Source organism: Rhinatrema bivittatum, chromosome 8 (genome assembly GCF_901001135.1).
Source record: "Rhinatrema bivittatum chromosome 8, aRhiBiv1.1, whole genome shotgun sequence".
Taxonomy (NCBI): domain Eukaryota; kingdom Metazoa; phylum Chordata; class Amphibia; order Gymnophiona; family Rhinatrematidae; genus Rhinatrema; species Rhinatrema bivittatum.
The window spans coordinates 1,928,104-1,953,293 of NC_042622.1; the positions used below are offsets into that span (position 1 = coordinate 1,928,104).

Sequence of the window (25,190 nt, forward strand, 5' to 3'; positions counted from 1 at the left end):
ATCGTCTGCAAATAACGATAACTTAAAATAGTGGGGGCCCAATTTCACCCCCGTTATTAAGGACGTGCTCTGAATTTGGAGGACAAAAAGTTCTAAGAAAAAAGAAAAAGGGCAAATAGTAGGGGGGACAGTGGGCATCCTTGCCTTGTCCCTTTGCCGATCGTGAACTCCTTCCCATATTCTCCATTAACCTTAACCTTCGCCTGCAGGGAATCATATAACCTACGTAACCACTGCATGAAGAAAGGGCCAAATCTCACCCTTTCCAGGGTCTTAAACAAGAAGGGCCAATGCACTAGGTCGAATGTCTTTTCCGCATCTATGGAAAGCAGGGCAGAGGGAATTTGCTCCTTGGGAACCTACCAGATCAAGTCAATGATTTTCCTAACGTTATCAGCAGCCATGTATTGGGGCACAGAAACGACTTGGTCTAGGTGAACCAGTTGCGGCAGATATTTGTTTAAACGCAAAGCTAGAATTCTCGCTAGGATTTTAAGATCCAAATTTATAAGTGAGATTGGTCTATAGGACCCGCATAGAGATGGGTCTCTTCCAGGCGTTGCAATGACTGATATGCCCGCAACGTTAGATTGTGCTGGTATATGGTCCCCAAGCCGTATGCTGTTAAAGAAAATCAACCAACGGTTCAGACAGCGTTACAGAAAATGTTTTTTAATAAGCACTCGATAGACTGTCAAAGCCCGGTGCTTTACCTATCTTTAAAGACTTAATGGCTTGTGTTACTGCTATAATATTAATAGGGGCATCTAGCAGCTGCTGTTGGTCGGCAGAGAAGGAGGGCAGTGACACCGAATGAAGATAATCCACAATTTCGTTTTCCATTAATAAGTGATCTTTGCTATAGAGTGAAGCATAAAACTCTGTAAAGCACAACTTTATTGCCACATCTTCTGTTTGGATTCCTCCCCCCCCCCCCCCCGTGTCTTTAATTTTAGATTCGAGGCTTTTAGCAATTTGCTGCTTTAGTTGCCGAGCTATAAATATCGGCCATCCTTATCCTTATTACCGCCTTCATAGTGTTCCTTTTGGCTAAAGTGTGAGCTAATTGGGAGTCATTTAATCTATCCAGATCAGCCCTGGCCAATTGCAGTTTGCGATAAACATGTGGGGATTGTGTGCACATGTGTTGGTGTGATAATTGCGTAATTGTGTTCATCAGAGCTTCCCAAATTCTTCCCTTATCTCTCTTGCAAGCTACTGCCCTTGAAATAAAGAGGCCCCTTGCCACAGCCTTAGAGCACTCCCATACAATCCCTGGGGTTGTTTAGCTGGACGTACTCTTCAAGTGAGCCTCGACTGATGATACAAAAGAAGTATCTTTAAGAAGAGATTCATTTAATCTCCACGGTCTCGAGCCCTTGTTAACCGTTAGGGAACCAATATCAAGCCTAATTGATGCGTGATCTGACCAGGTTATTACTCCCAGGTCTGTTGCTTTAACCTTAGGAAGGAGAGTTTTATCTACTAGAAAAAAATCTATTTGAGAGTAGGATGCGTGGGGTACAGAAAAGAAGGTGTAAGAGCAGGAAGAGGGCATGAAGTGGCGCCAGACATCTACCAGGCCCCAATCTTTCATAACAGTTAACAAAGCCCTTCTAGGGTTGGATGAAGGTGAGGTTTGCTTGCTGGAATTGTCTAAATCAGGTTTCAGCATTATATTAAAATCCCCCCCTAAAATGATAAATCCCTCACCATGTGAGTTAAGTAGGGTGGCAGGTTGGAGAAAGAAATTAGACTGATCCTGATTAGGTGCATACACTGAGATAAGTGTAAAAATCTCCCCGTACATTTGTATATCTCCCACCCGGGTCTGCGACCTGTAGTGACAAATCATACATTAATGAACTAAATAGGAGAATGCCCGCTCCTGCATATTTTGCATGTTTCCCACTGGCTGCTAGGAATTTATGGGGGAATTCCCTAAGATGCAATAAGTAATCATGGTCTCGTCGAAGATGCATTTCCTGAATAAATGTGATTGTAGTTGCCTGTGCTGTGAGCTCTTTTCCTGGGCGTGTTAAGACCCTTAACATTCAGGGATACTATATGAACCGCCATGGGCTAAAGTGAGTGGGAAATGATAGGTTTTACACACGTAAAAAATAAAAATAAGAGCCATACACTCTAAGGGGTAGATTTTAAAAGGCGCGTGCTACCCGGCGTGCACATATGTTATAAAATCAGGGGTCAGCATCTGTGAGGGAACTTCCCTTCCTCCTAGCCTGACCTTCCCACCCCTTCCCCTAACCTTCCCCCCTCAGCCCTACTCTAACCCCCCCTGTCTTTTGTCTTACCTTTTGCACACGCCAGCAGCCTGTCGGCATGTGATCCTCCGACACAGTGGCAAATCGCCGCTCTGTCGGAGCCCTCTGCTCCTGCCACCGCCCCTGGACCGCCCCTTTAGTAAAGCCCCGGGACTTACACGTGTCCCGGGGCTTTACGCATGTCGCCGGGCCTTTTGAAAATAGTCCCGGCGCGTGTAAGAGCATTTACGCGAGTAACCTTTTTAAAATCTGGCCCTAAGTGTCTAAGCGTTCCTTGTACACATTCCCATGAAGATAGACCCCCCTAACACCACCCATCCCTCCCTCCCTATTTCGTTCGCTACTTCCACATGCGAACCCTCCATTAATGGGGTGTCCCCCGTGGAAAGAGCTGCTGAGAACCCCAATCCCCCCCCCCCCAGTATAATGATAATCAACTAAGAGCTAAACCATAATGAAACGCAGTGAGTAAAGTAATCAAAACTGCAAACCCTTCCACGGAAATCGGCAGTCTTATTAGAGTCACATCATTTGCAGTGGGCATCCACGAGTTGTAGACTGACTAGCAGCTCCGATGTGGAGTCAAACTTTCAGGAGAGTACCTCCAAGTGGCCAGTACCTAGAGTCAACCTTGATCTGAAAGCTGAGCGTTGGGGAGATTCTCATGTCTGCGAAGGCGATGTCTTCCTTGCCCCGCTCGTCAACATCTTGGGGTTAGGTCCATCGCAGATAATGGCTGTGATGAAGTTGAAGGCATATCAAATGGGATTTCTAATCCAGCTTGTTTAAAAGTGTCGACTGCTTCCCCTATATTCTTGACTCGGTATGCAATTCTCTTAATTTGGAAGAACAGGGCAAAAGGGAACATCCAGCGTACTTGATGTTAGCAGCATGGAGGGCTCCAGTCACTTCCCTAAGGTCATAGCGTTTCTAAGTGTGCTTTGGCGCAAGATCGCTAAAAATAGACACTTCTTCGCCTTTCCATGACCATCGCTGTTCTTCTTTTGCTGCATATGAAATAGCTTCTTTTTGTTGGAAGCTGTGTAAGTTGATTACGATGTCCCTAGACTTGTTAACCTTGCGGGGCCCCAAGGCTCTGTGCGCCCTTTTGATTTTAATGATGGGGTCCATCGATGTAGCTTCTCCATTTGAGCTGCCCTTGCTGAGCAAGAGATATTTGCAGAACTCTGCCGCTACTTCGGTGCAGTCTTGAAAATCAAGCATTTCGGGGATCCTGCAGATTCTCAAATTGGATCTCCTGGATCTATTTCTAGATCCTCAAGTTTGTCAGCTAAGGTCTCCATCTCTGTCGTTAGGGTCTTTTGCTGGCCTGATAACACCAACAGTGTCGCTGCGTGGTTCTCTACTCTCGAGTCCATATCATCGACTCAGTGGCCAAGGGAAGACAGGTTGTCTTTGATCTCTGTAACTGAAGCTAGCAGTTCAGTTTTGTGTCTCCTCATATCAGCACATAATTCGCTAAACCATTCCCTCAATTCCGTTCGCGAAGGCAAGTCAGCTAGCTCCGGTAATGCGTCCAAAGCCGTAGGCGAAGTAGGAGCCACGACTTCCATAGCGTGTTCAAGTGAGGCCTCAGACCCTGTATTTGCCTGTTCGTTGTCTCCGGCGGCTATATCTGGTGGGAGTTTGCTGAAAGCAAATTGTTTAAGATCCGCCGTTCTCTTCCTGGTAGCCATCAGGAGTCACCAACTTTCTAGATTCCAGGTTCAGTGCAAAAATATAATCGCAGCTTAATAATGTGAAAGCATGGGGGAAGATCAGAGCGCAAAGATCATGCGGCCATCTTCCAGCACGGCAGAACAGTGCTCCCCATGATAAATGTTTTTATAATTAAAACGAACTACATGTACTGCCTTCATCTCTGACCAGTATTGTGTTTTGCACATTACCTGCACTGCTCCAAATAGCTAGAATCTAAGGAGATAATTTGCAAAGGAGTTTCTCACGTAAATGTGACATCTTATGCGATTTTCAAAAGAACATTTCCATGCTTAAAGTGCACTTACGTGTGTAAAACCTATTATTTCAACATCATATATTGTAGAAATTTTCAACAGTTCACTTATATGGATGAAGTGCTTTTACACATCTAAAATCCAGTTTTAAGTGAGTAAATCCTTTTGAAAATTCCCCCCATAGGGTATACTGTAACAACTGTATATCCGTGATTGTTATCTAGCTTTTGAATGCAAATATGCAATCCACTGCATTACATTGTATAACACAAGTGTACTGCAAACTACTATAAGTCATGTTCCTGCCCCCACAATGCATTGGAGCCGAACATAAGAACATGCCATACTGGGTCAGACCAAGGGTCCATCAAGCCCAGCATCCTGTTTCCAACAGTGGCCAATCCAGGCCATAAGAACCTGGCAAGTACCCAAAAACTAAGTCTATTCCATGTAACCATTGCTAATGGCAGTGGCTATTCTCTAAGTGAACTTAATAGCAGGTAATGGACTTCTCCTCCAAGAACTTATACACTTATCCAATCCTTTTTTAAACACAGCTATACTAACTGCACTAACCACATCCTCTGGCAACAAATTCCAGAGTTTAATTGTGCGTTGAGTGGAAAAGAACTTTCTCCGATTAGTTTTAAATGTGCCCCATGCTAACTTCATGGAGTGCCCCCTAGTCTTTCTACTATCCGAAAGAGTAAATAGCCGATTCACATCTACCCGTTCTAGACCTCTCATGATTTTAAACACCACTATCATATCCCCCCTCAGCCGTCTCTTCTCCAAACTGAAAAGTCCTAACCTCTTTAGTCTTTCCTCATAGGGGAGCTGTTCCATTCCCCTTATCATTTTGGTCGCCCTTCTCTGTACCTTCTCCATCGCAATTATATCTTTTTTGAGATGCGGCGACCAGAATTGTACACAGTATTCAAGGTGCGGTCTCACCATGGAGCGATACAGAGGCATTATGATATTTTCCGTTTTATTCACCATTCCCTTTCTAATAATTCCCAACAATCTGTTTGCTTTTTTGACTGCCGCAGCACACTGAACCAACGATTTCAATGTGTTATCCACTATGACACCTAGATCTCTTTCTTGGGTTGTAGCACCTAATATGGAACCTAACATTGTGTAACTATAGCATGGGTTATTTTTCCCTATATGCATCACCTTGCACTTATCCACATTAAATTTCATCTGCCATTTGGATGCCCAATTTTCCAGTCTCACAAGGTCTTCCTGCAATTTATCACAATCTGCTTGTGATTTAACTACTCTGAACAATTTTGTGTCATCTGCAAATTTGATTATCTCACTCGTCGTATTTCTTTCCAGATTATTTATAAATATATTGAACAGTAAGGGTCCCAATACAGATCCCTGAGGCACTACACTGTCCACTCCCTTCCACTGAAAAATTGTCCATTTAATCCTACTCTCTGTTTCCTGTCTTTTAGCCAGTTTGCAATCCACGAAAGGACATCGCCACCTATCCCATGACTTTTTACTTTTCCTAGAAGCCTCTCATGAGGAACTTTGTCAAACGCCTTCTGAAAATCCAAGTATACTACATCTACCGGTTCACCTTTATCCACATGTTTATTAACTCCTTCATAAAAGTGAAGCAGATTTGTGAGGCAAGACTTGCCTTGGGTAAAGTCATGTTGACTTTGTTCCATTAAACCATGTCTTTCTATATGTTCTGTGATTTTGATGTTTAGAACACTTTCCACTATTTTTCCTGGCACTGAAGTCAGGCTAACCGGTCTGTAGTTTCCCGGATCGCCCCTGGAGCCCTTTTTAAATATTGGGGTTACATTAGCTATCCTCCAGTCTTCAGGTACAATGGATGATTTTAATGATAGGTTACAAATTTTTACTAATAGGTCTGAAATTTCATTTTTTAGTTCCTTCAGAACTCTGGGGTGTATACCATCCGGTCCAGGTGATTTACTACTCTTCAGTTTGTCAATCAGGTCTACCACATCTTCTAGGTTCACCTTGATTTGATTCAGTCCATCTGAATCATTACCCATGAAAACCTTCTCCGGTACGGGTACCTCCCCAACATCCTCTTCAGTAAACACCGGACCAAGCTACGTCTGGATCTGAGTGATATGTTTTGAACCTGCCAAAAAGGGTTTTTTGAACCCTGCTGAGACTGCAAGCCACTGCAGCCAAGGTGAAGGAATAAAAAATATATCAAAAGCCCTGTGTGCTCTTTTATGAATGACAAATGTTCTGCAAGAACCAGCATCCAGCACTCACAGTTTAACAGGTTGGGGAAAAGGCTGTACTGTTTAGCCTGTCCAGAGAACAGCACTATATAGCCAGCAGAGGAGGAAGCCAAAGGAATGCTGGGAGACTATTTAAGGTAGAAAAGGTGCAATTTGGCTGGCTCTATCTGTGTCTGCAGGGCAGGGATGGCCAGGAGTTGGAGCCAGGAAGAGAGGAGTGAATTTGGCAGCCCTGCAATCAATTCTTCACTTGAAGAGCTAATTATCAAAAGGGAGAGACGGAAGTCTGCGCTGTGAGGAAATAGGGAGTCAGACAACTGTTTTTGCTTCATAGCTGAGCTACATGTAGAATCCCAACAAGGGACAGAGGAGTCAGGAGCTGAGAGATTGAGAGACCTCTTATCCAGACTCAAGAGCACATGACTGAATCACCCTCCTAAGGGACTGAGTTAAGTAATTTAAACTTTGCACAGAGAGTATCTTAGCAGAGGAAGGAGAAGAAAGCAATATACAAAGCAGACTACACCGCACTTGATGACATCATTCATATCCAGTACTCTCCACGCACAACAAGATCAACTAGTAAACTACAGCTAGTGATTCCATCACTCCCTCATGCTAAACTCTCGTCCACCAGAAACAGAGCCATTTCTATCATCGGCCCAAAACTATGGAACTCCTTACCTCAGTTCCTCACCTCCCAAGAAAACCCAAAATCTTTTAAGAAAGAACTAAAAGCCTGGCTCCTCTGCCAATCTCATACTGACAGCCTGCACAACAATCTCAAAACTTAATCCCACAGCTTCCCATATTTTGTCATTTATTCCCCCCTCTGTCTAATCTCCCTGTTTCCTACAGATATCTAAGTCTATTTTTTCATTATACTTGAACTCAGTCTATTTAATGTACCTATCCTTTGGTACATCTTATCTGCTATGCTCAATGTGTTTATCCTTTGGGATATCTTGCCCTGTTCTTATGTTTGACATGACAGTTCTCAGATTGTTAATTGTTGTTTTCTCTTCAATGTCTTCAATTAGTTTTATGTAACATGTTGTTATAATCTGTAAACCGGAGTGAAGGCTACTCTGCTCTACCTCGGTATATAAAAAATGCTAAATAAAATAAATAAATAAAGATTTATTTCCTTGCCTTTTGTTACAGATTCAGTATCTCATCTTAAGTACTCAGCCTTTAAGCTGAAGTAAAGCATAAACCCTTGCTGGCAGGTACTGGGAAAGAAAAACTGGTGGAACAAGGTCTTTCTCTAAGAGGCTGAAACCAGGCCTGCTTTCTGTTTAGTACCATTTGGGGAAGCTCCCCAGGAGAGAGAGACCTTCCACACACTGCAGTGCTCATCTAGCCAGCTCCACCACTAAGAGGGACTTCTTCATTTTCTTGATTGCTTTTTCCCACAGTTTTGTGTTTGGGACAGGGTAAAGACAGTTTCTGAAAGCTGGGTACTTTGCTGCTTTCCCCCCCCAACTTTTCTCTATTACGAGCCTTTCAGGTTTTGCAGAACTCAGCGGCCCATTTGATATCCGGGACCCAGCGTTGGGAACATATTTCCCCAATATTGAAAGAGCTTCATTGGCTACCATTTGAATACAGGATTAGGTTTAAATTCTTAACTTTGGCCTATAAGTCATTGAAACTTGATGGGCCCAGATACCTCTCAAATCAGTTACAGGCACACGTGCCATCTCGACTGCTGAGGTCTGGAGATAAAAGCTTTCTATCAATTCCTTCAGCTAAAACAGAGCCACCGAGTGAGGCTCGTTACCTCCGGTCTTAATGTGCAGTTAATGATATTTGTTTAGAAAGCAGTTGAAGGCAGGCATATGAGCTGGAATGATAAATATCTGATATTTGGTACTGTTGCTAAGCATGAAAAGTTTTTGTTCTACGTGTGTGATTTAGTCATTTAATATTTTTTACTGTTTTAAATTGTTTTATTTGTATTATTGTGTGTAATCATGTATTGTAATCCTCTCAGCACGTTTTATTGTTATAAGCGGAAGAGTACTTGGCTGCCCTGGCTAACAGACAATTCCCACTGTTTTTTTTTCCATTTCTTGATATAAAATAAGAAAACTGCAAGTTTATATTATAGTTCACCACTGTACTTTTCCCATTTAATGTTCTGGTTGGATTTACTGTGTACTTACACAATACTAGTAAAAAGGTTACTTACTGTTTTATTCTGGTGAGATGATCTTATCTGGTCTGTAGTGCTACAAGTGAGAGGTTGTGTGGGAAAGGCACAGAATTGTGGTATTGGGGTGACCGGGACCCTGCCTCATCCCCCCGATGATAAATCATATTAATGAATGTATAATTTCTCAAGCATAGGGGTAATTCATAGTCCGGGCTGGCGGGGAGGCAGAAGTGTGTAACTCACTTTGAGCTCCCTGGGTGGAAGAGCGTGATGAATAAATGATGATGATGGTAATGAATGATGATGATGGTGTTGAATGATGGTGATGGTGATGAATGATGGTGATAATGGTGATGAATGATGGTGATGAATGATGATGGTGGTGATGAATAAATGATGATGATGGTGATGAATGATGGTGATGAATGATGATGGTGATGAATAAATGATGATGATGGTGATGAATGATGATGATGGTGATGAATAAATGATGATGATGATGAATGAATGATGGTGATGAATGAATGATGGTGATGAATGATGATGATGATGGTGATGAATGATGATGATGGTGATGAATAAATGATGATGATGATGAATGAATGATGGTGATGAATGATGATGATGATGGTGATGAATGATGATGATGGTGATGAATAAATGATGATGATAATGTTGATGATGGTGATGAATGGTGATGAATGATGATGATGGTGATGAATAAATGATGATGACTGGAAGCTGATGGGGGCATTACAGTAAGGGGAACGATTCAGACGAGACTGGAAAATGTTTGAGACATTCCCAGTCCCCTGCTGTAGGAATCTAATGGAATTCTTATTAGCAAGAACGTGTTTTCACTGTGGCTTATGCTTTTCACCCTGCAGGTTTGAAAATGAAAGTCACACCAGATGAAAAGCAAAAGGTGGGTAAAATCCTTTAGAGGAAGATGATCTTTGATAGCTGCGAGGGTCCCAGCGTCCTTAGCCTGCACCTGACCTGGCGGCTGCAGGTAGAACAAGAGAAATGATTATTTCTCAGTAGCTAAAAGTAAGACTTGCAAACCATAATCTTAAATCCGGCCCTGCATAATAAGAGGGCTGGCGTCCGGAAGTGAAAGAGCATCAGGGAGAGTCTGAATTGTTGGGCACCGTCACATTTTGACCTGTGCTGCCTGAGCCTAAATCCAGCCTGCTAGTGCCATTGCTCTTCTGGACTATCAATCTGACTTTTCTTTCCTTCACAAAAATATAATTGTACTCTAGCAGCACAGAAGAGACCAAGAAAACATCTTCCTGAATGTGCATGCAAGATTTTACTTACAGTTCTCCTTTCTTTTATCTGATGAGTTAAATTATCTTATTTTGTCTCTTGTGGTGTGAAGATATTTCACTTAACAGAAATGAAGTGAAGATTTATAGCTTTAACCTTGACTGTTGAACAGAAACTATTGCTATAAATGGAAAACTTAAGATGCTTTCCAAATTCTGATTTTATAACGGTTGTTACGATCCCCCCTGTTGCTGCGCTACAGGTGGTATCTCACCTTCCACTGGAGGCCGCTTTGAAGCCAGGGCCTCGCCTGTGTAACATCCAGGATTTGCTCCAGGGCCTGGGAGGCCTAGCTGTTCCTGAGGCCTGCCTGTGGCTTGCTTGGCTGTTTGGACTTTCTGGTTCGGCCACGCCCTTCTCCCTAGGGGCCGGCCCGCAGCTCTCCACCTCAGTTATAGGGCCCACAAGGGGCGGTCCAGGTGAACTCCTCCCAGGGAGTTGCCCACATCAGCTGTATAAAAGGACTTTCATTCCAATTCCTGCTGGCCTTCGGATTAGCCTTGCACATTGCTGTGTTTTGTCTGCTGATCCAGGTTTTCCGTGGTCGTCTGTGCTTCGATGGCTGTCCTGTCTATGAAGTTGCCCTGATGTCTGTTCTGGATGTTCCTGATGTCTGTTCCTGTTCCAGTGCCTGATCCAGTTCCCGATGTTCCTTCCTGCTTTAGGCTGCCAGGAGTGCAGTATCCCACCGCTTCCTCTTCCCTGCACTTGTCCGCTCCCGCGTTTGTAGGACAGGGTGGTCCATGACCAGTCCAGCCGTGCTGGCTGTGTAGGGCGCCCTGAGAGACAGTGCCCGTGTCTCGCTTCAGCCCTTACCTTGATGTCTTGCTTCAGCCCTTACCTTGATGTCTTGCTTCAGCCCTTACCTTGATGTCTTGCTTCAGCCCTTACCTTGATGTCTTGTATCAGCCGTGTCTTGGATGTCTTGCTTCAGCCCCCATCTGATGTCTTCAGTGTGCTAAGGACTCTGTCTGCCCTCGCCTCTGTCCGGCCTGCCGCCCTATGCCATTAACCAGCGGCAGGTCCGAAAGGGCTTGGAAGAGTCGGAGGACCGTTCATCAATTAACATCCCAGTGTTGGTTGCCATGGGCGTGCAGGTCCGGCTGAGGTCAGACTCTGTTCCTTACTCTGCTTCAGTACCTGCCTTGCTCTCCATGCTTGCATCGCTCACCTCCCACGGTGTGGCTTGGGGCTCCTCCCTAAGTCTTGCCGTGGCCCAAGGGCTCACCACCTGCTTTAGAGGCGACCGCGCTCCTCGTGCTCGTAACAACGATGGTGGTCACTGGGTCTGTGCTTATAATTTCCTTATTTATTTCTTTTGAAATTTCACTGTAATATCTCATGTGAGGATTATTCCCATTATTTTGTTTTCTCTTGCTTCGAGTACTTGTTTGTAAAAAAATAATTAAATAAAACCTTAAACTATTTTCAAGCCCAGGATAAACACAGGACTGTGAAGTAATTCTGATGATCTATTGACTGAGGCAAGATTAGCACTGACAGATCTGGATTATAATTTATTGCCATCTGAGGAACCAGTTATAGAGAACTCTTTTTAATAAAATGATTTAAAAGGAATTGGTTGAAGAAGAGCTACAGCCATCTTACACAACATGAAAAGAGCTCCTTTTGTTACTGTGCCCTGGGAAAGGTTTGTGTGCTCCCTGTTTTCCTTCCTTTTGTTACTGTGCCCTGTGAAAGGTTTGTGTGCTCCCTGTTTTCCTTCCTTTTGTTACTGTGCCCTGGGAAAGGTTTGTGTGCTCCCTGTTTTCCTTCCTTTTGTTACTGTGCCCTGGGAAAGGTTTGGGTGCTCCCTGTTTTCCTTCCTTTTGTTACTGTGCCCTGTGAAAGGTTTGTGTGCTCCCTGTTTTCCTTCCTTTTGTTACTGTGCCCTGTGAAAGGTTTGTGTGCTCCCTGTTTTCCTTCCTTTTGTTACTGTGCCCTGTGAAAGGTTTGTGTGCTCCCTGTTTTCCTTCCTTTTGTTACTGTGCCCTGTGAAAGGTTTGTGTGCTCCCTGTTTTCCTTCCTTTTGTTACTGTAATGGAGTCGCTGTTGAAAGAGAGAATAGAGAACTATCTACAGTCCGGAGAATTAATGGACCAGAGGCAACATGGATTCACCAGGGGAAGATCCTGTCAGACAAATCTGATTGACTTTTTTGACTGGGTAACCAAGGAATTGGATCGAGGAAGAGCGCTCGATGTCATCTACTTGGATTTCAGCAAAGCTTTTGTTACGGTCCCGCACAGGAGACTGGTGAATAAAACGAGAAGCTTAGGAGTGAGGGCCAAGGTGGTGACCTGGATTGCAAATTGGCTGACAGACAGAAGACAATGTGTGTTGGTAAATGGTACTTTCTCTGAAGAGAGAGCGGTTTTAAGCGGTGTACCGCAAGGATCGGTGTTGGGACCGGTCCTGTTCAATATCTATGTGAGCGACATTGCGGACGGGATAGAAGGTAAGGTTTGTCTTTTTGCGGATGACACTAAGATCTGCAACAGAGTGGACACGCCGGAAGGAGTGGAGAGAATGAGACGGGATTTAAGGAAACTGGAAGAGTGGTCAAAGATATGGCAGCTGAGATTCAATGCCAAGAAGTGCAGAGTCATGCATATGGGGAGTGGAAATCCGAATGAACTGTATTCGATAGGGGAGAAAGCCTGATGTGCACGGAGCAGGAGAGAGACCTTGGGGTGATAGTGTCTAATGATCTGAAGTCGGCGAAACAATGTGACAAGGCGATAGCTAAAGCCAGAAGAATGCTGGGCTGCATAGAGAGAGGAATATCGAGTAAGAAAAGGGAAGTGATTATTCCCTTGTACAGGGCCTTGGTGAGACCTCACCTGGAGTACTGTGTTCAGTTCTGGAGACCGTATCTCCGAAGGGACAGAGACAGGATGGAGGCGGTCCAGAGAAGGGCGACCAAAAAGGTGGAAGGTCTTCATCAAAAGACTTATGAGGAGAGATTGAAGAATCTAAATATGTACACCCTGGAGGAAAGGAGGAGCAGGGGTGATATGATACAGACTTTCAGATACTTGAAAGGATTTAATGATCCAAAGACAACGACAAACTTTTTCCATCAGACAAAGATCAGCAGAACAAGGAGTCACGATTTAAAACTGCAGGGAGGAAGACTCAGAACCAATGTCAGGAAGTATTTCTTCACGGAGAGGGTGGTGGATGCCTGGAATGCCCTTCCGGAGAAAGTGGTGAAGACCAAAACTGTGAAGGATTTCAAAGGGGCGTGGATAAATACTGTGGATCCATAAAGTCTAGAGATGTGAATGAAGAGGAGAGGCATGGGGGTGGCTTGCTTGTGGGAATGACGGCTACTACCTGGAGATGAATATCCTTATTCAATAAACATGCACACAGTTAATGCGACTCCAACATTGCTCTGTGCTTCAACGGCAAGAGAAAATGTGGAAAAAAGGATTTGCATTCACAAATAAGCGGGGGAGTAGCTTGCTTGTTGTGGTGGTTACTACCCCAAACCAAATAAGCCTGATACTTCACTGGGAATACATATCCAGCGCAGCTCACTACTTCAATGGCAGGGGGAATGAAGAAAAGAGGATTTATATTCAGACAACAACCAACAAGGACTGAATTGCACAGGCTGGGTAAACAAATAAGAGTGGGAGTAGCTTGCTTATTGCGGCTGTTACTACCCCTAACCAGTTAAGCTAGATACTTCACTTAGATGCAGCTCCAGCACTGCTCTCTGCATCAGTGGCAGGGGGGAAGAAAATTGGAACCAAAATGTTACCAATAAGGGCCAAGAGTAACAGATAAGTATGAGAAAAATAAGTGTGAAGCTTGCTGGGCAGACTGGATGGGTCGTTTGGTCTTCTTCTGCCATCACATCTATGTTTCTATATATGAAAGGTTTGTGTGGCGCCTGTTTGCCTGCCTTTGCTCACTGTGTGCCTGCTCTTCTTTCCTTAGCTACAGGTGAGAGCACGAGGTGCTGCAGGATGGGAGAGCAGCTTGCGGCAGAGGCCACCTCCTCGGGTCATATTTCAAGCTGGACTGACTTATCACAGCAAGCTTCGCCGGGAGGAGAGCAGCACGGACGGCTTGAGAGAGAGTGCGGCTGTCAGGGTGAGTCCCACCAGAATTCCTGTGCAGGACGTTCAGCAGAGCTTGCTTGCTTTATGCTTTATAATTCATGGAAGACGACTCCTTTATAAGACAATTTTCAAATGATTTTACCCAATAACTAAGCAGTAGTTACCTGGGTAAAATCATTGCTTGAAAATTGCCTCTGCCAGCTGCGGGTGAAAATACGTGCACAGCTTCTCGCCTTTTATCTGCTGTGCGAGGGGTGGGGGAAATCCCCGCATGTGAGCACGTGCAAGCCCAGGGCTCTTCTTTCACTTTCCTCACCTGCATTTTTGTTAGTGGCCTTAGTTTCCGTAGGAGAATAAGGCGGATGAGGTGAATGCGTTTGTATTCAGGACACGTCAGGGAGAGCAGGAACATCCTGGCAGGGACTTCCCACCTGCAATCCTCATCCCTTAGTAACTGCTGCCATTTCATGCCGCCCAGCACCGACTTCTCCAGTGCCCTCGTTCCCACTAAGTACCGGGGGGCAGCAGACACTGTCGTGCGAGCTCAGTAACGGGGGGGGGGGGGCGGGAGAGCTTGCCTGCCCCCCACAGATTCACCCATTCAGCTTTCTGTGACTGAAGCTTAAAAAGAGGAAAGAGAAAAGGGCGTTTGTGCTGCGGGATCGACAGGCGAGTGCTCGGGGGATGGGGAAGGAGTTTTAGGCTTAATCTTGAGTTTGTCACGATGCAGAAACTCGGCCATTGCAGAGGGGCCACATTACCCCCAGGACCTATGGATGGCCGGAGAGGTTCTGGTAGGGAGTCCAAGGCGCTGCACAGGCAGGACCTGGACGGAGGATCCATTAGCGGCAGGAGAGCTTTCCTCGTGAGTCTCTTTTGGAAGGAGGAGATGAGGTGCTGTCCTGTCTGGGACCCCACATCTCTACGCAGGGCTTTCTGCTGCTTTCTGAGGCAGAGGAAATATTTTCAGCAGGGGTCGGGTCTCCGAGGGGTGAAGAATATCCTCCTCCTCCTGAGGCCGTGATGCGTTTGTTGCCGCTGTCGCCAGACAAATCACTGTTCTGCTGGAAGGCAGCAGGACCCTCAGGATGCGAAACTCGTGCTTCTTACACTTCAGCTTTCTCCTTACTGTCTCTGCCTTTGTAAATCTTGGCCAAATGGAGAATTTTAATCAGGAGGTCGCTATTCAAAGTCATTTAACGGGACAGCAAACAAGTTATCCAGCTAAATGTAGCTTTCTTAATATTGGGCCACTTTTCTGGCTGTAATGTAGGCAGATAAAGAGGAGGGATCAGGCAGACCTGTGAAAAGTGTAAAGGTGCTGAGGGGGAGAAGGCAGCAGACTGAGAGGGCTCACACAGGTTTTCTCATCTACCTGCGCCTCCAAAGGTGGACGAGGAGCTGTTTTCATTTATAGAAATGTTTCCTTCAAAATGCTTAATGCAGGAAGATTCAAAGGGAAGGTTTCTTATTTTATTAGGCAAACTATTTGGTAACTTAACCATTCTCATTTCAGCTTATGCCCCTAACTCATATTATCATGTTTTCCTTTAAACTTTGATTTTTAAGATTTTGGGAATGGGAAATTACCTTATTATTTTTTGGGGAGGATCTAAATTGTATTGTGGATCCTGGCTGGACAGACAGCCAAGCTTGAAAGCAGCTCCCCTGAGTGGTAAGAAAAGCGTTAAGTTGAATGATTTGTGGAGAGATCTTAACCCTCGTGGCAAGGATTTTTCCCACTATGCTGGAGCCCATGATACCCGCGTTAGAAAGATTATATTTTAATATCTAACTGATGGGTACCTTTTATTACTGGGGTTGCTATTGAAAGTTGAATTATTTCAGATCATTGCCCTTTTCCTACTGTGTAGCCAGGTGGACTCAGGTTATGCTCCCCTGCCAGCAGATGGAGATGGAGTCAGATTTCAAAGCCGACGTCACCTTAGATTCACCCCTACAGTGACCTCAGCCATTCAGTATCTCTCCGTCTCCAGCAAATGTCGATGTGCTTTCCCTATGGGGATCGTTGTACCCTTTAGAAGAAGAAATTCTACTTTTAAATTGGAGAAAGATTGAGCCCCGCTCTCCTGTGATGATACCTAAAGGTCCCTCCCCCTGTTCAGAATTCCTGAGGTGGTTTCTGAGATCCCTCAGAGATTTGCCTTGGTCCGGTAGCCGGTTCCTGGCGTGGACGTTGCTGCTGAAGCAGCTGAAATGCAGCGGGTGCAGGAAGTTGAGTGCAGTGGTGACAGCCAAAGCCCTCTCTCCCCGCAGCCGGAGACTGTCTCTATACTCAGCCGGTAAGCGCTGAGTCCAAGCAAGTCAAGAGTGAAGAGGATTCCTCCTGATTCAGAGATATGAAAGGGCTTCGGTAAGTCTTTCCTGCGGTCTCCTTGCTCGGCACGCCGTTGGGGTAAGGGAAGGGGGCTTCCGAGTGGGTTGAGCAGCGCTTCAGGCTTGGTGGGCACACCACGTGATAGGTCGCGGCAGCGCCATCTTACGTGCGGTTTTGTGAGCCTCCATTGCCCTCCTTAGAGTGTCGGTACGTGCGGTGCATGCTAGCTCTGTGCACGCGCTGTGCGTGTAACACCATGCATACATGAGTACATACGTTCACGCATGTGTACGCTTCAGCTTACGTGCGTTGGTACAGGATCTGTGCGCACTTGATTTCAAGTGCTAGCCGGCTGAGCACACAGTTACCATTCATAATGGCTCCGGCAGCAAAGAAGCAAAAGCAACACTCTGCCATATTAAGGCTACACAGTCTGACCATGATTCTTACCTATGTCAGCACTGTGAGGAGGCCCAGGGAGAGTTGGACTCCCAGAACTTTTCCAAGCCCAGATCCTCCCATTCTGCGGATGGGTCAGCCTTGATCTTTACAGGTAGCACCCCGAATCTGAGTAATCCCGAGGCTGGCTCTTCCATGGGAGAGGGAAATTCAGCTGCACCTACCCCAGTTCCCCCTGGGCTAGGCATGGATCCGGTGGCCTTTTCTTGGGTGGAATTTTTTCAAGTCCTTCAAGCCTTTGTACAGGCACAGCCTGTCTCTCCTGCCCCTGTCCAGACCGAACTCCAGCTGGGAAGGCCTCGCTCTCCCAGCCCTATCAGCAGGCCTCGAAACATGCCTCGTCTCACCAAAGGTATTCCTGACAGGAACCGAGACACCACAGACTTCGAAGAGGATGCATATTTGTTGGAGGTTGGGGAAATCCCTCCAGGCTTGGAGCCATATCGGACCATGTTATGGTTTTTAAATAGAGATGAATTGCCGACCCTGGGAGTTCCTTGCGCAGACCCTATGACGGAACCAAAGAAGAATCCCATCCTGGTGTCTCTACAGAAGCCCCCTTGCTATTTTCCGATGCTGGAATCCATACAGGAGTTGATTGACCTGGAATGGGATACCACAGAAGCCAGTTTTAAAGGTGGCTGAGAAATGGAAACTCTGTACCCACTGGATCCAGCAGCGAGAGAACACCTGTGTTTTCCCAAAGTGGATGCCCTGGTCTGTGCGATTTCGAAAAGAACTATCTCAGTAGAGGGAGGAGCGGTCTTCAAGGATGTGCATGATAGGTGGTTGGAGTCCATCCTTAAACAAGCCTTTGACACGACAGCAGTGACACTACAGATTGCTTTCTGTTGTGCCCTGGTGGCTCGCTCATGCCTGCTTCTCGAGAGAGAGGCAGATAATTCAGGGGTGCATTCAGAGAGGTTATGGAGCCTGCTGCTACCTTTTTAGCGGACTCAGGCTCTGATCTAGTCCGTACCTCGGACAGAGGAGTGGCCTCAGTGGTGGCAGCCAGAAGACAGCTATGGATGCAAAATTGTTCAGCGAATGTGACCTCTTAAGGCAAACCTCACAAAGATGTCCTTTAAGGGATCACTCCTATTCAGGAGCGAATTGGAAAAGCTGGCTAATAAGTGGGTGAATCTCCAGTGCCTCGGCGACCGGAAGATAAGAGAAAGAGGTTGCAGTGCCCCTCGCCTATGAGGGCTCGGGCCAGGGGTTCCCAGCACTTTTAGTCCTACAGGAACTCAATGTTTTAGAGGAACTTGGGAAGGTCTCAGTCCTTTCGGAGTCGACAGCCAAAGAGAGGGGCTGGTTCAGGTTCAGCCCGAACTTCCCAATGAAATTTTGCCGATCCATCCTTGGGACAAGGAGATAGGGGGTCAACTATCCCTCTTCTACAAGCGGTGGGTTGAGATCACATTGGACAAATGGGTACTGGATATCATATGAGAAGGATACGCCCTGGAGTTTCGCAGCACTCCTCGGGACATATTCATGATGTCTCTGTGCCACTCCCAGCACAAGAAGCTGGCAATAGAATCTGCCTTAATAAGGCTCCTCAAGTGCAGGGCTATAATTCCTGTACCTACACCCCAGGAAAATACAGGGCGTTATTCCATCTTTTTCTTCATACTCAAGAAGGAGGGTCCTTTCGCCCCCATCCTGGACCTCAAGAGCATCAACAGTCATCTACTAGTAATTCATTTCTGTGTGGAAACTCTTCGCTCTGTCATAATGGCCATGCAACTGGGAGAGTTCTTAAGCTCCCTGGACCTCTTGGAGGCCTACTTTCATATTCCAATCCGACAAGACCCCAGCATTTCTTACGCTTTGCGTTGCTGGGCCGCCATTATCAGTTCCGGGCAATGCCCTTCTGCCTGGCCATTGCCCCAGAACATTTTCCAAAATTCTGGTGGTAGTGGCGACGGCACTGAGGAAAGAAGGGATCCTGGTGCACCCTTACTTAGATGACTGGTTGATCCGGGCGAAGTCATTAGAACAGAGTCACCAGGTGACCAGCAGGATGATGTCCCTGCTTCAGGAGCTTCGGGTGGGTCGTGAACATGGACAAAAGCAGCCTCAAGCCCTCCCAGTCCTTAGACTATCTGGGAGTCCGGTTCGACACCAAGCAGGACCGGTCTTCCACCCTCAAGGATAAAGAAGTTGATATGCCAAGTGCATCGGTTGACAAACACAGTGCTCCCCAAGGTGTGGAGCTATCTTCAGATACTCGGTCTGATGGCATCGACCCTGGAAGTAGTACCATGGGCAAGGGCACACGTGTCCACTGCAACGCTCCCTGCTGTCACGTTGGAACTTGCTGTCCCAAGACTATTCAGTTTGCCTCCACCTACCAATGGAGCTGATGCAATACAGTGCACTCAGCTGAGCGCACTGTTAACCTGCAGTCGGACACGGGTAGAATAGACGCTAATCAATCCCCTAATGCAATAAGGGATTAGCACATATTCAACGCACGTCCAATGCGGAGTGATTCTAATAGCGCTTATCACTTGCAAATGCATGTGACTGAGGCTATTAGGCATTCACTCCTGATGCAAAAAAAAAAAATGTGCGTCTTGGATGCACATTTAACTATCATCTATTAACACCTGCCTTTCTGTACTGCCTCCTACTTAATATCGTTGTGATATTAAGTAGGATGAAAAATAAAAGTAAAAAAAAAAAATTGACAGTCGGACCCATCACGAAAACCGACGCCGAGTTTATCGGCGTCTGTTTTCCTTACTGGTGGTCAGCCACGAAAACCGACGCCGATAAACCCGGCGTCAATTTTCGTGACCCAATCACCGGTAGGGAAAACTGTCGCTGAGTCTATCGGGGTTGGTTTTCGTGATGGCCATCCGCCAGGAAGGAAAACTGACGCCGATAAACTTGGTGTTGGTTTTCATGAACAGGGTACAGCAGTCACGAAAACTGATTAGGTCCACGTTAGGAAGTATGTGCTAGGATCGCGACCCTAGCGCCTCCTTGCTAATGCGACCCCCTCATTTAAATATTGCATGGTGCCCCCCTTGGGGGTGCCTGGGGTGCGTTAAGAGAGCGGGCGCTGACTGTTCGGCACCCATTTTCTATGCGACTTTATTGCATTGGCCCCAATGGAAGTATATTCTCGGCTCCAGTGGTGGCTACAGGAAGTTCACCTGAGCAAGGGTGTAAGCCTCACCCCACCGAATTGGCTAGTCCTCACGACGGACACGAGCCTCCGGGGGTGGGGAGCTCACTTTCAGGAACTGACAACTCAGGGGCGTTGGACCAAGGAAGAGGCACTCTGGAACATAAACTGCCTGGAAGCCCGGGCAGTCAGATTAGCGTGTCTATAGTTCAGCCACATGCTTCAGGGTCAGGCGGTCTGTATGATGTCAAACTACGCAACAGTGGTAGCCTATATCAACCGTCAGGGAGGAACCAAGAGCCAGCAAGTGTCTCTAGAGACAGATCTCCTTATGGAATGGGCGGAGTTCAATCTACAGATGATCTCGGCCTCCCACATTGCAGAAAAAACAATGTCAGAGCAGGCTTTCTCAGCAGGGAGAGTCTGGATCCAGGAGAATGGGCATTGTTGGCCAGAGTCTTTCAGCTGCTGGTAAATCGCTGGGGCCTCCCGTTCATCGACCTGCTGGCCACATCTCACAATTCGAAGGTCTTCCAATTCTTCAGTTGCAGAAGAGATCAACGTTCCCTTATTCAGACCTGGCCAGAGGAAGACTTACTGTACTCTTTCCCTCCGTGGCCCCTGCTGGGCAAAGTCATTCACAAGATTGAGCATCACAGGGGATTAGTCCTTCTAGTGGCTCCGGATTGGCCAGACGCCTGTGGTATGCAGACATGCGGAGGCTTCTGGTGGAGACCCCCTGTGCCTTCTTCTGCACAGGGACCTGCTCCAGCAAGGTCCAGTCCTTCACAAGGATCTGACTTGGTTTTGTCTTATGGTCTGGCCCTTGAGAGGGCTCGCCTGATGAGGCGTGGATATTCGGTGGCAGTAATTACCACCTTCCTCCGCTCGCGGAAGATCTCGACGTCCTTAGGATATGTGTGGATCTGGAGAATATTTGAGGCCTGGTGCAAGGAACACAGGGTTACCCCTCTGATGGCCAAAATCCTGCTGATTCTGGAATTTTTACAGGACAGCCTGAATAAAGGCTTAACTCCTTGAAGGTCCAGGTTGTGGCTGTCTCCTGTTTCAGAGGCGAGATGAACGGAACACTCCTGTCGGTGCATCTGGACATGGCTCGTGTTCTATAAGGGGTAAAACAACTTCGCCACCCCTATGGTGGCTGGTCCTTTTGTGGAATCTTAATCTAATATTGGACTTTTTAGCAGGGCCTTCCTTTCGGCTGCTGCGTAGTCTATCCTTGCGCCTGTTAACACTGAATATGGTGTTCTTGGTGGCGATATGCTCGGCTCGTTGCATCTCTGAATTACAGGCATTGTCATGTCGGGAACCTTTCCTCCGGATGACTCTAGTAGCGTTACAACTTCGTACTGTTCCATCCTTCTTGCCCAAGGTAGTCTCAGCGTTTCACTTGAATCAGTCCATTTTGTTACCGTCCCTAGATAGGCACAAAAGCATGGAAGACTACTGCCTCCTCCACTATTTAAATGTCGTAGGCTTTTGGTGCGGTATTTGGAACTTTCAGAACTGGTTTGCAAGATGGACTGCTTGTTTGTTCTTCACGGTGGAAGGAGGAAGGAGGCAAGGCAAACCAGCTTCGCGGGCTACTGTAGCTCGCTGGATCAAGGAGGTGGTCACGGGAGCCTATGTACAGGCAGGAAAGCCATTACCCTTTCATGTTAAAGTTCATTCCACTAGGGCTCAGGCAGTGTCCTGGGCAGAAGCTAAGCTGCTATCTCCCATCGACATCTGCTGAGCGGCAGTGTGGTCTTCCTTGTATACTTTCTCCAGGTTCTATCACCTGGACGTTCGGACCCGAGAGGATGCAGCCTTTGCAAGGGCGGTGCTAATTGGACCACGGGCAGCCTCCCGCCCCGATCGGGAGTAGCTTTTGTACATCCCATTGGTTCTGAGCCCATCTGGCTACACGCTAGGAAATGGAGAAATTACTTACCTGATAATTTTGTTTTCCTTAGTGTAGGCAGATGGACTCAGCATCCCGCCCATGGCTGCCCAAGAACGGTGCCAAGGAATCACCCATGAGGTGAATCTCGATTCCATGAGGTCACGGGTAAGCCAACACCCAATCCCTAGATCAGGGCATCTATGATCTTGCTGGGATTCCTCGCTTATGTTTGGTTGAATACAGTTACGGTTCCCTGTACGTACCAGGATCAGTCCAGACCGTGGGTTGTCTCCTCCTTCCAGGAGATGGAGTCAGAGCAAAAACTGAGAAGGCGGACCCTTATTAGTAAGAGCGCCCTCTGTGTCCCCTCATATTCCTCTGACTCCAGCAGATGTGGGTCTCACCTACGGTTCCCCACTAAGCTTGGAAGGATAGTTATTTAACTTATATCTTTTCTCTTTCTGTCTTACTTGGATGGATCTCTAAAAAATAAATAAATAAATAAAGGAAGTTTGTGAGAGACTCTGCCTCAGTCACTTGGGTCTGAGCTTGCAGGCAGGACTCCTGTCAGGGGCTTGCCTCTCTCTCTCTCTCTATTTCTTTATTCCCTATCTCCGTTTGGGGTAAGTTGTAACTTTAATTTTTCAGCTTGTTCTTTCTTGATGCCTGGGGTGTAAGCTGGTGGTTCCAGCCTCTCCCCCATTTTGCCGACCTGCTGCCTGAGAGGCCGTTCTTCCTCAGAAGCAGCTTCATTGGTCGGAGACGCGACATTCCTCTGACAATACAAAAAAAAATATATATATTTGTTTTATTAACAAGGGGAGCATTTAGTTATAGTTCAGGTCGCGTACCTACACTACGGGGTCGAGCGTTGTTTGGAAGCAGCGTGGCCTTGATTTTCTCCGCTGCAGGCAGCCTTCGGAGGTGTTTCCTTTCTCTCACCTCCATGCCGCGCTCCACGCGATGCTCCGCATGCGGAGAGCCGGGCTCCTGGATCTCGCGGGAGGGTCTTTGTGCCGGGTGCCTCCCCGGTGGGGAGGGCACCTCGAGGTCGGAGGGGAGTGCCGTTTGGCGCACTAAAGCGGCCTTGGTGTAGAAGGGCCGGCCCCGTTCCCGTCCGACGCGGGAATGGCGGCCATTTTGAATTTCTCCGATACTGCTCTGTTGCAGTCCAGCACTGATTCGGCCCTCGCGCAGGCTCCCTCGCCCCCGGTCCTTATCCCAGTGGACTTGCTGGATGTAGACCTGCCTCGGGGGGATCCGCCTGCTCCTCCCTCTCCTCCTCCCAGGCCCTTTTCCACGGAATTCATTTTATTGATGCATAATGCCTATCTGGCTTGGCTGAGTCAGCAGCAGCAGGATCCGCTTTTGCTCCCTCCTCCACCGAAGATCCCCCACCCAGAGGAGTCCCAGGGGGCACTGAATGTCTCTCACGGGTCGGCTGATGCCCCCTCAGGTTCTCGGGTGTGGATGGTCTCGCTGCCTTCTCTACCGAAGTTCCTAGAGTGGACTCCACGGTGACGGCTCTCACGAAGAGAACTACGATTCCGGTTATAGGTGGAGCTGCCTTGCGAGATTTGCAAGACTGCAAATCTGTCTGGACTGATCCATGGTACTGCAGGAACGAAAATTAGCAGGTATGGAATAATTTTCTTTTATCCACTTTTAATCAAGTTTGTCAATACTATGTCCACAATGGCTTTTGAAGAGAATACTGAAGTGCTGAGGTCACTGCAGGGGTGAATCTAAGGTGACGTCAGCTTTGAAACCTGACTCCATCTCCATCAGCTAGCAGGGGAGCACATAACCCATTGGTCCTGAGTCCATCTGTCTACAGTAAGGAAAAAGGAATGATCAGGTAAGTAATTTCTCCAGTATCTTGCATTCCTGAGTTTGGAGATGGGTGTTCTGTTTTTACTTTTTGGAGAATGCTCCCAGACTTAATTAACAATAAAGAATTTCCTGACTTTCTAGTTGATAAATGGAAATTTAACAAGGATAACCTAGTTCTGGTTTAGCATGCAAAGGTGTTTTCCAAGGGAAAATAATCGCTTAGGTAAAAAGTAAAGTTTGGAAGATTAATGATAATATTATTATACAGTTGGAGAAACAGCTACAATATCACAAAGAGGCCCTGGCGAATCAATCAGACGAGCAAGCAGTAACACATTTTCAAGCCTGAGAGCAATTAATTAATGATTTATTGTACTGAAGAGCCTGACTTTGCAATCCATTAAATATACATTTTTTCTGCATGGTAACAAATCTGGGAAACTGTTGGCCAACGTAGTTAGAGGAAACAAATTGTGCAGATTCCTGACACCTATCAGAGACCTTGAATGGTGATAGTAAAACCACACCTAACGATATATCCCAAGTTTTTCTTGAATATTCCCAAACGCTCTCTGCGATGACTGAGGTGGATGGCATGTGATGACCCATTATTTGTCCGATGTGAGCTTGCCAGAGTTACGTGCAGCAGACCTGATGCGGGAAGCAGCCATGGTGGTTATCCCTAAAGCAGGATGAAGAGGGATTTGTCTATGGGAGGGGTTCTGCTGCCAATCTTTGGAAACGTCCTTGGCGTTGCGGGATGCAGAATAAGCCTTTGACAAAGTTGCATGAGCAGTGTTGGATAACTTCGGCTTTAGGGGTAAAATTCAGAAACATATACTCTCTCTGTATTCTAATCCTTCTGCCAGGATCCGGGTCAGTGGCCCCTTACCCCATCCATTTATCTCTTTAGAAAAACTTGTCAGGGATGCCACTATCCCCTTTATTGTTTATATTCACAGTGGGACCCGCTGTTCTTATTTATTTATTTATGTATTTATTTATTTATTTATTTAAAGGATTTATATACCGGAGGTTCCTGTATAATATACATATCACCCCGGTTTACAGGGAACAGTAACTATCGCTTCATTTAGTGGTTTACATTGAACATAATTAATCTTCAATTACATAATTTGGTTTTGGTTTCAGGTATTTTGCTGGGGCCACTGTTTCTTCAAACTTTGTTATTTGTGGACATTTTGTTACGCCTCTCAAACGCTAGAGAAGCATTGCCAGCCACATTGCAAGTATTCATGGAGTAGCAGAGTTCCTCTGGGTTTAAGTCTTGATTACTGAAGCCCTGGGTACAGTATGTACTTTGCATCACAATTGGTTAGATCTCGGGTGCTGATGCCGGTCCTATGGGCTCCCCCAGCCAGTCGGGTTTTCAGGATATCCCTAAGGAATATGCATGAGAAATATTTGCATACAGAGGA

The 25,190-nt window shown here is 46.5% G+C and overlaps 1 protein-coding gene across 1 annotated transcript in view; it reads left to right on the forward strand.

The window, feature by feature from the left end:
* Positions 1-25,190, forward strand: part of DNMT3B (DNA methyltransferase 3 beta) — a 244,084-nt gene that overhangs the window by 13,852 nt on the left and 205,042 nt on the right. Inside the window, exons 3-4 of the mRNA XM_029611336.1 lie at positions 9,556-9,593; positions 13,952-14,107. Of these exons, the coding sequence (XP_029467196.1) occupies positions 9,564-9,593; positions 13,952-14,107 (186 nt within the window). The 5' untranslated portion in view covers positions 9,556-9,563. The remainder of the gene's footprint in view (positions 1-9,555; positions 9,594-13,951; positions 14,108-25,190) is intronic.